Raw genomic sequence first — 15,440 nt, 5'->3', positions numbered from 1 at the left:
GAGAGAGAGAGAGAGAGTGTGTCTGTGTGTGTCGCCGAAGAGTCATGTCTGCACCACACCAAGTTATAAGTGAAATGGTGACAAGTTTCCATAACAAATCAGTAAATCAGGGAGAGTCATGGCGGCATGTGGGCGGAAACACACTCCGGTGGCCACGCTGAGCTAGAATCTTTCAAAGGATAAATATTTCCCTCGATATTTTTTTTTTTTCGAGTCTTTTTTATTACAATCATTTTCCCTTCCTCTCTCTCTTTCTTTCTTTTTTTTTTTGACATGCAGGAAAGGACAATTTGTATGGTAAAAAGTTCGTACAATGTTGGTTTTTAAAGGTCACAAGTTTCTCCTCTTTTTTTTTTATTTCAACCTTGTCCTGCTTTTTTTTTTTTTTGTAGATATTAAATCCAGCAATTTCCTCACACTTCTGAAGTTTTCCCCACTTCCTGACACATTTATCGGCCGACATTCCTATGATTTCCCTCGATTTCCACATTTATTAATTAATGGTCCAGTTACTCGTATTTCCTCCAATTATCAAATTTGTAGCATAACATTCCAATTATACCTCCAATACTCACATTTACCCCTTAACAGTCTAATTACTTCGTCTAATCTTCACATTTATCGCCAAACTGTCCTATAATTTCCTCTGATTCTCTCATTTATCATCTAACAATCGAATAATTTCCCTACAGTTTCATGTACCCCATACCTTCGCGGTCCCCTCACCTGGCTGCCCCTTGCGATCAATTAAGGGTTGTCCAGGTAACCTTAACAACACTAATGACCATCGATAAGTACACAGAAGCGATCAATAAATGTCTATGGCCAATACAAGGCTGTCCGTTATGCTCCCTACAAGGCACCCTGCTATGCTCAGTAAGCGGCCCCGATCAGCTGACTGTTGGTGCCACGTGTGACTTCTCTCGTTCAGCTAGTGTAAATATTATTAGTATTATTATGTCTTGTTATCAGTCACTAGAATAAATGGTATTTTCTTTTTCTTCGGTATTATCAATATTATCATGGTCTTTATGCTGCAAAGTGTGACCTCTCTCGTTGATTTGATACTAATATTATCAGCAGCATTATTTTTGATTTGTCATGAGTCACTAGAACAACTGGTATTAATCGGTAATATTTTTTTTCTGGTATTACTATTATTGTCATGGTATTTAAGGTAGCAGTGCAGTTTGTTTTCCATAATTCACATAAAAAAAAATTTAGTGTTAGTATTACCGATGCTATGTCATTAGTAATAAAATAATATAAAATGTGAGAATAGTAAAAGCGAAGGAGGAGGAGTAAAAGCAAGAGAAGACGCGCGCGCGAACACACACACACACACACACACACACTTGTACACCTCATTACCAATGCAAAACTTCATTACAGCACATCTGCCTTCCCCCACAAGACACATGTTCACTCAGAAATAACAGGGCCAAACGCTGAACTAAACCTTCTGACGTGGACGATCCAGTGAGAGGAGTGGACGAAAAGTGGAAGAACTGGACCATTTAGTGAGAGGGGACCTATTTTTTCAAATTTATAAGTGTACTTCCGGTGAGAATAACGGTGTCCTTCAACTGTTATGGGAAGATTTATGGGATTTTTACTACTACTACTACTACTACTACTACTACTACTATCTCCACTTTGTCTAAAATTAGATATTCTTAGTTCATTACTTTTTCTACTGTGAAAATAACTTGGTCTGGTTTGCTATTGTTAAGTACTTATTATATTTTACAAGTGTCTTCGTTTATGTATTATGTTTTGTTATTCCATTTATTCTCAAAGGGACAGAAACTGAGTGTATATATCTTCATCAAGTCAAAGTAACGTGGTTTTCACATGTCAACACTTTATATATATATATATATATATATATATATATATATATATATATATATATATATATATATATATATATATATATATATATATATATATATATATAAATTCCAACCAAAGCTGTCTATATATATATATATATATATATATATATATATATATATATATATATATATATATATATATATATATATATATATATATATATATATATATATATAGACAGCTTTGGTTGGAATTTATATGCTTTTGTGGGAGCTATTTTTTTCTAGTTTTCTTTTTTTTTTTATATACAACTGAAGATTAAGATTTATGTGGTTCTGTAGACAGGTTTTTTTTTCTTTTTTTTTTTCGTATCATCTTGAGAAGCACAAAAAGAAAACGAAATGCACTTTAAAGAATGCACTATTTAGCGTTTCATGAGTGTATACACAAGAACTTCCATCTTCACAAATATCCTGTGATGTAAACACTTCATCGTCTTCCCTTGACTAGTTTTTTAGACTCTAGTGGAAGTTACAGAGCTTATTCAAGGATTTTTTCATGACTCTGTTGATAGTTAAACAAGGAATCAGGAGAGAAAACATGCTTGGAAACCCGACTAATGGTATACGTGGCACTTTAAAAAAAAAACAGTCCTGAAGGGGAAGTAAACCATTTTATGATACGCGTCCCGGATTGCGACACAGGGAAAAGCGTAAAAGTGTATCCAGGCAGAGGCTGATAACACACTTCCGGGACATATGTTTCATGCATAACGCGACAGCATCACACACGCGCACGCACGCACACACACACACACACACACACACACACACACACGTGGAATGTTGAGCGTTCAAGGCAAGGATATTCATTATGGTCAAGGTTTAGGTTATTTCACTGTATTCTGAAACTTACGTCACTTGTGTTTGTCTTTCCCACTTAAGTAAATACAGTAAATATCTATCTAGCTATCTGTCTCTCTGTCTGTCCGTCTGTCTATCTATCTATCAGTCTACCTGCCTGTCTGTCTGTGTATCTATCAATCAATCAGTTTATCGATATTAAAAGTGTATAAACTTGTATATTTCTTCGCAGAACACAAATACATACATCATAAAAAAGCATCATAAACCCATCGTGTGTGTGTGTGTGTGTGTGTGTGTGTGCGTGACCAAACCTAACACTTCTCATCACCATCACCATCACCATCAATATTTTACTCCTGCCTGCATTCCTGCCATGCTTCAGTTCCCGTGACAAAATCCTCGACATGACAACCTAGCGTGACAATGCGCCTCAGGAACAATTTCAGCCTGATACGCTGACGGGGGCCACTTACCCTGAGTCGCAAGGCCACCCTTTGAGGCATTAGTGGGGGAGGAATGAGGAGGGAAGGGGAGTAGGGTGTCTCTCTCCCTCCCCCTTCCACCTCTTCCTGTCTCCTGTTTCTCCTCTCTCTCTCTCTCTCTCTCTCTCTCTTGTAATGTACTGGTAACAATGAGTATTCTCTCTCTCTCTCTCTCTCTCTCTCTCTCTCTCTCTCTCTCTCTCTCTCTCTCTCTCTCTCTCTCTCTCTCTCTCTCTCTTGTAATGTACTGGTAACAACGAGTATTTTCATCATACATACTGGTTCAATAATAATAATAATAATAATAATAATAATAATGATAATAATAATAATAATAATAATAATAATAATAATAATAATAATAATAATAATAATATAATGCACTTTTTACGCAGTTTCCTCTCTCCACATCTAAAAATGGATTTTCTAGACAAATGTCATCTTTAAACTCGTGTCATATTGAAGAAAACGCATTTCTGGTCTTGAATATCTTACGAGAGAGAGAGAGAGAGAGAGAGAGAGAGAGAGAGAGAGAGAGAGAGAGAGAGAGAGAGAGAGAGAGAGACTCACTCCCCAACTCCAAAACAACTAAGCAACCTAAATAAATAAATAAAATAATAAGAAGCAAGGAATTCTAATCGATAAGACAGCACTATCAAACATTCACAGGAGTAAACAAGGCAGTGACCATCATTACCACTTGTTTCCTACATTCCAGGCCTCACCATGCGAGTGCTGCGAGTGCTGAAGAGAACTCTGGCGGTGCTGTTCTTCGTCTGCATGACCCTCAAGATACAACTAGAACTGCGGGTGCTGAGAGCGGGAACTAGCACCGGATACTCGCCTTGGTGGGGAAACGAGACACTAGGACACCTGAGAGCCTTTCCTAAACTCGCTACACGTGGGAATGTTACTCTTGACGTCCTCAGAACCACGGGTATTCCTGATTCGGTGAAGAAAACGGGGATAAGTTATTCTCTGGGGGACTTAACGCGTGGGATAAATGAGAAATCTGAAGTAAATAGCTCATATAGGAAGATTCTAAGCGATGTTACCAATAGGAGTAATAGCACTGACACAGTACGAAGCTCAGGTGATGGTGGATTCAGCACTACGGCGACGGGATCTCCTAGCAACGTCAAAACACGCGCCGATATATTTGCCAAGATGACGATATACAATGGGAAAAACACTATCGATACGGACGCGATATATTTCTCACAGAAAAGACATACCATCAATGACATTTTGAAACAGAATAATGATAAACTGATAACTCGAATTAGTGGACAGACAGAGACGAGTGTAAATAAGCAAGTGCCAATCCCGAAGGCAATAAAAATATCAAATTCTACAAAACTGCCGCAGGAATCTAAAAAAGTGCCACAGGGAATCAAAATGCCTAGAAGGGGAATCTCGTCAAGCATGTTGAAGAAAAAAGTAAAGGAGCTGATTTCAAAGGGAGTGTCTCATGACGTGGACCAGAACGAGATGTCCCTGACGAAGGAGGCGATTGCGAGCATTAAGAAGGAACTCAAAGAGGAGAATGAGAAGCAGACAGTGTACAACCAAGAGAAATTCGGTCCAGTTGGCAATGATACTCCAATTTTTCTCGTCCAGGTAAGTTATCCCTAAAATTATAAACGTTTTCTAGCATGAAATTTAAACGTAAACTTAGATACAAAATTACTTTAATAGACATCAACGCATAAGTTAGGTACGTGACTTCGAATAATATTAATAGGAACCGTTAAAGGAAATTAGAATGGAATGGAATCAAGAAAAGAAATAAGAGAAAAGGGATATTAAACTTGCATTTCTTTTGTAATAATTCACTCAGTAACTCATCTTACAAACGCCAAAAATCTGTAAAACATTCGGGAAACTTGATTTGAAAAGCTTTGTTATCTCATAAAGACTGATTTCTAATGCTACAAAGATGACTGAAAAGTTACTATATACCGTTTCCTACTAACAGTACTCAATCGTAATGAAACTAACACTAAAATTAAAATAGCTTTGTAGACCCTAATATTTTCCACTACATCCCGTCACAAGGATTAGAGATGACCGCTGAAACACCTCTGTAGATCCTAATAACTCCCTCTACAGCCTATCACATCTGAAATTAAGGCGTTGCGGTGTTTGGTAATGTTGTCTTTTGTCAGTCATTACCGCCATCAATAAACCTAACGACGTGTGTATGATTACGGTCTTACATCAACACCACCATTGCCTTCACACTCTTCTACTTAGTTATAAAATATGTACGATTATCGACACCTTTAAATCATCATTACGACACGTGACCAACTGTGTAGAATGAGCAAGCACGGAGCATACTTCACGTCTTCCCAGCCTGGTGTATGCAATTCTTACATATTTAACTGAATAAGCTTAGTCCACCCATCACCCAGGCATAGAAAGCGGGAAATGTATCTCGCAGAATCGAAGCTGTGCCAGTCCATAGCGGAATTTTGTAGTTTGTACGGATATAAATTTTAAGTAATATTCCTTCCCAACAGTGAAAACACAAATAAATATTGATTTGAAACTATAATTCTTAAGGCTGATTACCTAAACACCTTCACTTGACAGTATTTATGACGGAGTTTGTCCCCCTTCTCTCTCTCTCTCTCTCTCTCTCTCTCTCTCTCTCTCTCTCTCTCTCTCTCTCTCAGGTACACAAGCGCCTGGAGAACCTACGTTACCTGGTGGCCAGCCTGCGGACGGTGAAGGGCATCCAGGAGGCAATGGTGGTCTTCAGTCATGACCTGTGGGACCCCGCCATCAACGCCTTCGTCAGGAACATCACAGAGTTCAGGGTGATGCAGATGTTCTTCCCGTTCTCCATCCAACTGTACCCTCTGGTTTTCCCCGGCAGGGACCCCAAGGACTGCTCCTGGAACACTAATGCGTAAATAACTCTGGTCTTATCACAATGGCAGGGATGTTGACAAGAGATCATATATAATCCATTATTATTATTATTATCATTATTATTATTATTATTATTATTATTATTATTATTATTATTATTGTCTTATTAAGCTGTAAATGACACTCCCATGGTGACGTCAGAGGATAGCCACGACTGATTAGAGTTGTGAACGAGTGAGTAATGACGCAAGCAGTTGAAGTTATGAGATGCCTGTTGATTGTTTAGTGGCAATGAGATCCCGCAGTTAAGCCGTTATTGTTTACATCGTTTTCTTTTAATCGGGTAGTTAGTGAATCCAAGTCTGACTCACCAGGGACGCCTAAGGTTATAAACAGCAATGCAAGGGTCCTTTGACGTAATAATGACGTGTTGATGGTAACGTGAGGTAATTACGCTTAACCACCCATTGTGTCTATATAATTTTTTTTAATGGTGACTTAGTTAATCCAAGGCCAATTCACGAAGGATGATTGAGTTATTTTACGAATATGAATAGCAATGTCAGACTCCTTCAGTGTAAGTATAACGACGCATTAAAGGTAACGAGAGGGAACAGTTAGGCAGCCATTGTGTCTATCATTTTCTTTTAATTGGGAACTTAATTAATCCAAACCCAACAAAGAAAGTCTGCGCTGTTCTAAGAATAATAGCGATGTCAGGGCCCTTTTGTACAGTGTAACGACGTATTTGAGGTAACGGCGCAATAGTTAAACCGCAGTCGTGTTATTATAATTCTCGCCTTACCACGGACTTGTTATGGCAAAGTTAATTCACCAAGGAAATCTGCAGCGTTCCATTGTTACCAGTAGTGATGTCAGGGTCTTCGGCGTGATGTAATGAAGTGTTAGTAATTCCCCGCCACGGACAAACACTCGCACACCTACACTGTTCCTTTACCTTTTCAAACTGAGTGTACTGTAGGATTACTTTCGCCCACTGACGATCTCGGCTCAGAGTGGAAACAAATGAATTGCTTTTTTATTCGATCATTTAGCGTAAAGGTGATTACTAGATAGTACAAAAAAAATTCGGGTTTTAAACAACTTTTATCTATTATATTCGTATTCCGTTTATTTATTAATTTACATATATATTCTTATAAGTTAACGGGCCGAACATGACTCGGTTCTGTTGGCGTGGCTGATGAATCTATACACTCAACTTATTTTTCCCTTATAACATTCGTATCTTATTTACTCATTTATTTACTTATTTTTACGACCAAACACGACTAGGCTCTGTTGGCGTGGCTGACTAATCACTTTACTCATCTGTTTCTTACCTACAACACTTATTTACTAATCTATTTACTTCTTACAGCAAAGGGAAGAAAATTGACTGTCAGAATGCAAACTGGCCAGACAGCTATGGCCACTATAGGGAGGCTTCCTTCACGCAGATCAAGCATCACTGGTGGTGGAAAATACATAGGTAAGGAAGATTTGATTCACTTTACCAGTGCGCCTCTTGAACGGGGTCATATGGCGAAGACGTAAGGGAGAGGAAGGGATGAGAAGGTGGAGATTGTGGCTAGATGGCTTGAGTTGTGATATTAGTGGTGTGTGATGGAAATGTTTGATAAATACATGGGAAAATGGAAAAATGGATCAGAAAATAAAAGAGGAGAAAGAAAGAAAAGGATAATGTGATAAATACATAGATAGACTGGTGGATGGATAGATAAATAGATAGAAAGACAGACGGACACACACACACACACACACACACACACACACACAAACAGAGAGAGAGAGAGAGAGAGAGAGAGAGAGAGAGAGAGAGAGAGAGAGAGAGAGAGAGAGAGAGAGAGAGAGAGAGAGATCAAATACTAAACTGCAAAAAGAAAGAAAACACACACACACACACACACACACACACACACACACACACCAAGCAATCTTACCCCACCCAACACTCCTCCTCCGTCAGGGTGTTCGAGGGGCTGAGGGTGACCCAGAACAACTACAAGGGGCATGTGGTGTTCCTGGAGGAGGACCACTACGTCTCCCCCGACATCCTACACGTTCTCAGCCTCATGCAGCGCCTCCGCCCCACCCTCTGCCCCTCCTGCAAAGTTCTCGCTCTTGGAAACTACAACAAATTAAATCCTCATATTTATAAAAACTTGGTGAGATAAGATTTTCTTCTTCTTCTTCTTCTTCTTCTTCTTCTTCTTCTTCTTCTTCATTTTTTTCTTTCTTTTTTCCTTCTTTTTTTCTCTTTTTCCCCTTTTTATTTTACTGTTTGTTTTCTTTCTTTTGTTTTTAAACCCTCACTTTTACAAGAACTTCATAAGTCTGCAAACTTTTTCTCCTTTCCTCTTTTTTTTCTTTTTCATTGCTTTTTTTTTCGCTGTTGCCTTTTTCCTTATTGCCCGACAGAGGTAAAATGATACAGAAAAACTGCCTTGGTTCCATTTTTGTTGAATTGTGAATGTATTGTCTTATCTCTTATTATTACCTCATATTTCCCCGTGCAGGTGGAGAAAGGGGACTGGTGGGTGACGAAGTACAACCTGGGTTTCGCTATGGACGCGGCGGTGTGGCGAAGTCTCAGCAAGTGCAAAGAGAAATTCTGCACCTTCGATGACTACAACTGGGACTGGACCATGACAAACGTAGCCCAGACGTGCCTTCAGCAGCGCCTTTCCATGATGTCTGTCAGACTGACCCGCGTTCTGCACTTAGGCAGTTGGTAAGAACTCCCTAAATATACACACGTAATCTCAGACTCTCCTGTTCTTTTATTCTTTTATTCCTTCACCCATTGCTAGTTCTCAATATTATTTTTATCTCAAATCATGCTTTCTACATTTTTACATAAATTCTGCTTCATTCCTCAAATTAGTGTTAGTCTGTCAGTCAGTCAGTTCGTCCTCCTCATGCTACGTTCCCTTCCCTTCCTTCCTCACAGCGGCACCCACGTTAAGAAGAAAGTGTGTGATGTCCAGGCAGAAGTCAAGAACGCCGTGTCTCGCCTCTCGGCCAGCATGCAATGGCTCTACCCTAACATCCTGGTGCCCCTGGGTTCCTGGAAGAGCTCAGGGAAACCCAAGAAGGGGAACGGAGGCTGGGGGGATTTAAGGGATAGGGAATTGTGTCGAGGGATAGGGAATGGTACTATTGACGAGGCTTTCCTTACGCGTCTCCAAGCTAGGACTTCTGTCTAAGTTTCCCTCTCTATCTATTCGTTTTCTTTTTCATCACGGTTGGTTTTCTCTCATTGGAGGTGTTATTACTATTTTCTATATAGCTCTCTATAATTATGTACATTTTTTTTCTTTTTCTTTCTTTTTTTTCGAATACGTTTAGATTCGTGTTCTCTTAAAAGTCTATGAGTTGTTTCATGTAACACACTGTGTGTGTGTGTGTGTGTGTGTGTGTGTGTGTGTGTGTGTGTGTGTGTGTGTGTGTGTGTTCATTTATTTAAGAGATGTAAATAAATTCATGAATGTTTGCGTAAGAAAGATCTGTATCATATATTTAAAGCATATGTGTGTGTGTGTGTGTGTGTGTGTGTGTGTTCGGACAGTTCATGTATCGCCAGTATTAGTTATATTAATCATCCACCCATATTACTATTCACAAAACAATTCCATATTATTTTTACAACATTTTGAAGAGCCTCATGCACTGCACCGATAACAACTAGTGACCTGAAGAACATTAAAACATTTGATTTCCAACCTACTTTTCGTAATTTATTTGAGGACACCTTAAAGACTCAAAATGTTCCTTAATATTCTTCAAGGCACCTATCGACACTTAAAATACTCAATACTTTTTTTCCACCTTTCTGTACCTAAAGAAATAAAAATACACCTCACTACTGTATTTTAGCATCTCTATATTTACACAGACATCGCCACTTTTATTTCTAAGCCTTTTCTGTACCTAGTCATCACAATTTGTTCTCCTTTTTTCTCCCTCTCTATATTTACAGACATCAACACCTTTTTTTTCACCCATTTCTACACGTACACTCACCACAAGTTTTACCATCACCAACATAAAGTTAAACAGATAACCCAACTTCTATTACCAAGCCTCTTTCAACACCTACACCCACTGGTAACTTTCCATGCGCCTCTCACAACCTAAACAGACACCACCATTTTTATTCCCAACTCTCTTTTACACCTACACTCAACAGTGGTCTTCCCAACACCTCTACAGCGAACACAATGAAAAAACACACATTCTCACATCCTTTACTCAGCAGTGCACTAACATTCCACAGCTATACGCCTTGAACACATCCTTTACACACGCACACAGGGTCTAATTGGGTCTGATCAGCATGCGGAAAGAGGACAGGTAGGTATAGTAACCTTGCCACTTGCGCCACTCTATAAGGTGATCCACTTGGGTATTCTCAGGCAGGTCACTGGGTGGGTAGATTCCCGTGGGATTACTGTAGTAGCAATAGTTGAACCACCATCCTCCGCCGCCTGACCATTCCGAGCAGCTACCACCTGTGTGTTGAGTTACGTGAGTGGTGATTACAGGTGTGTGCTCTGGTTCTGTGCATAGGTGAGTTTGAGTGATTTAGCGTGGGTTTATGTTATACAGGTGATTTGTTGTGAGTTTACGTCTTATAGGTGAGTCCATAGGTGATTTAGAATGAGTCTACATTATACAGGTGAGTCTACAGGTGATCTATCATTATTTTTTTCATTATACAGGTGTCTTATCGGGAGTCTAAAATACACAGACGAATGTACAGGTGACATTATGAGTTTACATCACACAGGAGGCGTCTTCAGTACACTTTTTTTTTTTTTTTTTTACGTTTCCCCCTTGACCAAAACTCTTCTTCTGTCTATCTGTTTATCTATCTCTTTATACCAGGCCGGCAATCCTGAATGGGGTGGCCTGGACAAGATAAGGCACCACACACACACACACACACACACACACACACACAGGGACAATCTTGTGCGTGAACCTTCTTAACTAAAGAGAGAAAAAAAAAGTAAATAAATAAAATAATAATAATAATAATAATAATAATAATAATAATAATAATAATAATAATAATAATAATAATAATAAATTCATGAGACCTACCTGAGGCGCCGTCGTTGTCCTGGTCAAAGGTGCTGAAGTCCATGCCGTTGTGGTACTCCATCGCGTCGCCGCCCGTGCTGCTCTTGTTGTAACCGCCCACGTTCAGCTCGTAGCCCCGATAACCAGCCCGCGCAGGACCCACACTGGCGAGAGTGGGACATTGTTTACCTTATTCAAAGAAAACGTGGACTAGATTACGGTTTTCTATAATCCTCACATACAAGATACACGTAACCGCTATTCTCTCTCTCTCTCTCTCTCTCTCTCTCTCTCTCTCTCACCTGAAGAAATCGTAGAGAGATTCAGCTTTCTCGTCTTCCCAAGTCATCTCCACTCGCAGGTTATATGGGTTGCCCTTCGTCAGTTTGTACAGCGCCTCCAGACCTGAAACATTAAATCATACCCAACTGACTAGAAAGAAAGATATCTGATTGGCTATAAGAATTCTCCCTTATAATCAGCGTCATGTGATCTTGTATTGTCAGTCAGTCAGCCATTCACTCAGCTATCCAGTACTCGGTCGGTCAGTCGGTCAGTCAGTCAGTCAAATTTCCAGTCCAGTTCTCGTCATTCAATCAGTCAGTCAGTCAATTAATCAAATCACCAACCCAGTACTCATCTATCAGTCAGTACTCATTTATCAGTCAGTCAGTAAGTGAGTCAGTTTGTCAGTCAGTCAATCAGTCAACTTACCCAATAGCCAGTCAGTCAGTTAATTAATCAGTCTACTCACCTATCCAGTACTCTTTAATCAGTCAGTCAGTCAGTCAGTCACCCAGTCAGTCACTCAATGGCCTCATCTATCCGGCACTCTCAGTCAGCCAGTCAGTCACTCAATGGCCTCACCTATCCAGTACTCGCCGTCAGGATCACCGAAGCCCTCCGCGTAGCTCTGCCAAGGCCTCCTGAAGTCAATCTGCGTGGGCTGTTTCTTCCTCTGCAGCATCACCGTCCACCCGCCGCCCTCCACCTTCTGGTCGCACCACACTTTCTACCCACGTGAAATTCAACTGAGTCTCAAGCACCAGGCCAGTAGATCATGTGCACTATAGTTATCCTTATATTAGTATGTGAAGATTGACAAGGATATGATATTCGGTACTTGGATACACAGACATCAAGAACCGTATTTTGAAACATTTCTGCACCCGCACCTCCACTACTTTCGTAAGGTTTTAGTTGAAGGTGCGAGTTTTTAAGGGTGTTTTTGTAGTTCTAGTGACATATTAACAAGGTTTCTACGTTATTAGCAGGAGAAACACTCTTAAGAACTCGGCTAATCATCTGTGGCCTTTCTGAGTTATCGAGGTGAGAGAGCGGAGAGTTTCAGAATACAAGACTGTCAGTGGAGGACTAACTGAGAGACAAAACGGTATACACAGTAGAAATACAGAACCTGACTACTATTGACACACAAGCATCGCAAACCTCAAATCTTATCTGCTACGAATCTGTCAGGTCTTAGATTTTGTAAGGAGATTATGAACAGAGAACTAACTGCCCAAAAAGCTTGTGCTTCATAAGGGGCTGTTTGTCTTTCAATTAATTGTACCTTAAGCTTATATATGTACTACAGACAAACATAATAAAGTGTTTAAAGTGTTTAAAGTGTTTAACAAGTAAGAAAATGCAGAATGTGGCTCTGCTATTGACTTATACAAGCATTATACATATCATATTTTCAACAAACGATCTCCTCTGCTTAGAATCTGTCACGTCTGAAAGCAAAAGACTACCTGTGAGAGGTAACGCTAAATAAAAAGGAAGAGGGTGTAGAATGTGACTCCTATTACTATTACCACGCCTTACCTTTGGCTCCATCTCCGGGGAAGGTTTGATTTTGGTGACGCCCGAGTGGGTCATTCCGAAGATAAGCGCCTCCACGCAGTCCTTCGGCAAGTCCTTGGGGAAGCAGAATGGGACGTAAGCTAAATGAAAAGTAAGTTCCCGCACAAGACTCTCCATACAGATTTATGAATTACCACTAACACCACATAATCTGATACGAGTGATTTTAGTAGTATACAAACTTATCTAAATTGAATGATAACGCCATACAATCTGATTCTACGAGGGAATGTCAGTCTTTCAAACCCATTGAGTTACTTATCTCCACTACCTCGGGTTCTGGGGTGGTAGAGGTCGTCGTGGTCGTGGAGGTGGTGGTAGTGGTGGTTGTGGTCGCGGTGGTGGAGGGTGCGGTGGTGTTGATGGTGCCCATGTTGATGATGGGAGGCTCTGTGTCGGTCATGATGGCGGTGATGAACTCCGTGCTGGTGTCCGTGAGTGTTGAGAGCAGCGGGGGGAGGTGCGAGGTGCTGGTGTGTTCCGCGTGGGGAGGGTGGAGGGTCGTGGCGGCGTCGTGTCTCCTCCCCACATTGATGGCCGAAGTGATGTTGCTCAGCGTGTCTTGGATGAGCGTCATCTGGTTCCGCGTGAGGAAGAACACCTTCTTCAGCATGGTGGTGCTCTCCTCCGCCTGGGTCGTGAACTCGTTGCCAAGCTTCGCCGCCAGGACGTCCGTGGCGTTCTGCAGCTGCTCGCGGAGATGGTCGAGGGAGGTGCGGAACTCCTCCCGCAACTTGGCCACCTCCTGGTTCATGGTCTGGGTGAGCTCCGAGCCCAGCCGCCGCAGCTCCGCCATGGCCAGGTTGTGGCGGATGGTGGCGGCGGGCGTGGCGCTGCTGGGCGTCTCCTGCCGGGGTCTCTGCTCCACGGGCTGCGGGTTGTCCTCAGCAGGGGCGTCTCGCTGCATTCTGTCCAGCTTGACGTCCATGTGGTGCTTCAGGGAGTCGAACTGGCGGCTGATGTCATTCCTGAGGGTGTTGAGTTCCCCGCGCAGGTTGTCGCTCAGCACGGGCACATGGCGGTCGAACTCGCTGGCGATGACCTCACCTATCACGTACTTGGGGTCGAGGTCATGGCTTTCCTGTTGCACCTCCCTGGGTGCATACACCGCCCTTAGCTGGGTGGGGGTGCCAGCCACTACAACAGTGAAGGTCGTCAGGAGCGTCACGAAACGCATCCTGCCTGTCTGAGTGTCTGACAAGGACTGGGAGTTGTCTGCCCCGCAGGGCCCCGGGGACCCGCGCCGTGCCGCGAGTTGAAGTGGCAGCCGCCTATCCTGCTGAGTCCTGCAGCCAGGGTTCCAGGAAGGATCCTCACCTCCTTAACCAGCCACACGAGCCACTCTGCCCCATGACACGCTGCAATGGTTAAGACAGACGAGCGCCAGACGGGCTGCTCCCTCGGTGAAGCCTGGGAAGCTTCGCCTGGTCAGTAACGCGCCAATGAGAGAAATTTGGGGGGTGAGGAAAGGGGTCCCCTGAAGGGGCACTAAGGGCCATGCCCTTCCATCTGTTACCAGTATTTACTGACTCATTTCAATACCACAAAGGAGGATGGAAGACAGTAACACAAAGAACGATGAAAGACATGTTCGACCTCAACTGCAAAGAAGTAAAATAGCTTTGTTATGACATTGAGCCATGACATTTTACTTTACAGCACAGTTTACTAAGTACCTGACGCTTCCTCTCCCTCTAAAGAATCGTGGATGTGACATTCAAGTTCCCATTCATTTCCCTACATGTCACGCAGACTCCTTGCTCGCCACAACCCCTCCCCCCCATCGTGTCAGTGTCTTACAATGCTCCCTCTCCCTGACTTACAAGTGACCTTGCCTCTACCCCGGCCTTGTATTTTTTTTTTTTTTTACAGCGAAATTATTTATTCGTGATTTTTTTTTTTTTTCCTCTCAGGACAACAGCTTCGCGTCCACCAGGATGGGGTTCTTTCATGTGGAATTCGCGAGAGCACAGGCTGTCTCACGCTGACCACGCATGACTACCATGGCAGTCGTGGCTCGGCTCTTTGGACCAGCCAGTTGTCTTTTCACTGATATTAAGGCCTTCATTACCTTCAGGTGATCTTTGTAATACATCCCATGATGATTTCAGTAAACAGATCGGTGTTTTTGTAGTCCAGCCATGTTGCGTGACATGAAAGCAATTTTGATCCCCGGAGCGGTAACCAGTTGGCAACAGCATGTTGTGAGATGTACTCCTACATGTGTGTGTGTGTGTGTGTGTGTGTGTCGGGGAGGTGGAGGGGGTGGAGGAAGGGAGCTTGGTGCCTGGAAATCCCAGCGGTACGAGTGTAATAGTAATTTTACGAAGACGACGAGTCAAGTATTGTTTGCACCACGGTACTGACCAGCACGCTGCGTCACGTCTGTGGGGGA

The 15,440-nt window shown here is 42.0% G+C and overlaps 2 protein-coding genes across 2 annotated transcripts in view; one reads left to right on the top strand and one right to left on the bottom strand.

Annotated features, from left to right (window-relative positions):
* LOC135090566 (alpha-1,6-mannosyl-glycoprotein 2-beta-N-acetylglucosaminyltransferase-like) overlaps window positions 1-9,817 on the top strand; it is a 22,730-nt gene extending 12,913 nt beyond the window's left edge. Inside the window, exons 2-7 of the mRNA XM_063987419.1 lie at window positions 3,906-4,807; window positions 5,869-6,104; window positions 7,449-7,559; window positions 8,058-8,256; window positions 8,608-8,822; window positions 9,042-9,817. Coding sequence (XP_063843489.1) covers window positions 3,914-4,807; window positions 5,869-6,104; window positions 7,449-7,559; window positions 8,058-8,256; window positions 8,608-8,822; window positions 9,042-9,297 — 1,911 coding nt within the window. The 5' untranslated portion in view covers window positions 3,906-3,913 and the 3' untranslated portion in view covers window positions 9,298-9,817. The remainder of the gene's footprint in view (window positions 1-3,905; window positions 4,808-5,868; window positions 6,105-7,448; window positions 7,560-8,057; window positions 8,257-8,607; window positions 8,823-9,041) is intronic.
* On the bottom strand, window positions 9,807-14,407 carry LOC135090567 (angiopoietin-2-like). The gene is made up of 6 exons (XM_063987421.1): window positions 13,317-14,407; window positions 13,007-13,099; window positions 12,044-12,188; window positions 11,479-11,581; window positions 11,198-11,340; window positions 9,807-10,602 (listed from the first exon to the last, which is right to left on the bottom strand). Exons 1-6 carry the CDS (start codon window positions 14,220-14,222, stop codon window positions 10,409-10,411), a joined length of 1,584 nt encoding a protein of 527 aa, XP_063843491.1. The 5' UTR covers window positions 14,223-14,407; the 3' UTR covers window positions 9,807-10,408.
* Window positions 14,408-15,440: the final 1,033 nt, after the last annotated feature.

The sequence above is a fragment of the Scylla paramamosain genome, chromosome 35, assembly GCF_035594125.1.
Source record: "Scylla paramamosain isolate STU-SP2022 chromosome 35, ASM3559412v1, whole genome shotgun sequence".
NCBI classification, from domain to species: Eukaryota; Metazoa; Arthropoda; class Malacostraca; order Decapoda; family Portunidae; genus Scylla; species Scylla paramamosain.
This window is presented reverse-complemented; position numbering and strand designations above follow the sequence as displayed.

Coding starts and splice junctions, on each gene's coding strand:
- LOC135090567 (XM_063987421.1), bottom strand. CDS start 14,222: ATGCGTTTCGTGACGCTCCTGACGACCTTCACTGTTGTAGTGGCTGGC. Junction 11,582..12,043: donor TGACGGCGAGTACTGGATAG/GTGAGGCCATTG, acceptor TTAATGTTTCAG/GTCTGGAGGCGCTGTACAAA. Junction 11,341..11,478: donor TCTCTCTACGATTTCTTCAG/GTGAGAGAGAGA, acceptor CACTCTCGCCAG/TGTGGGTCCTGCGCGGGCTG.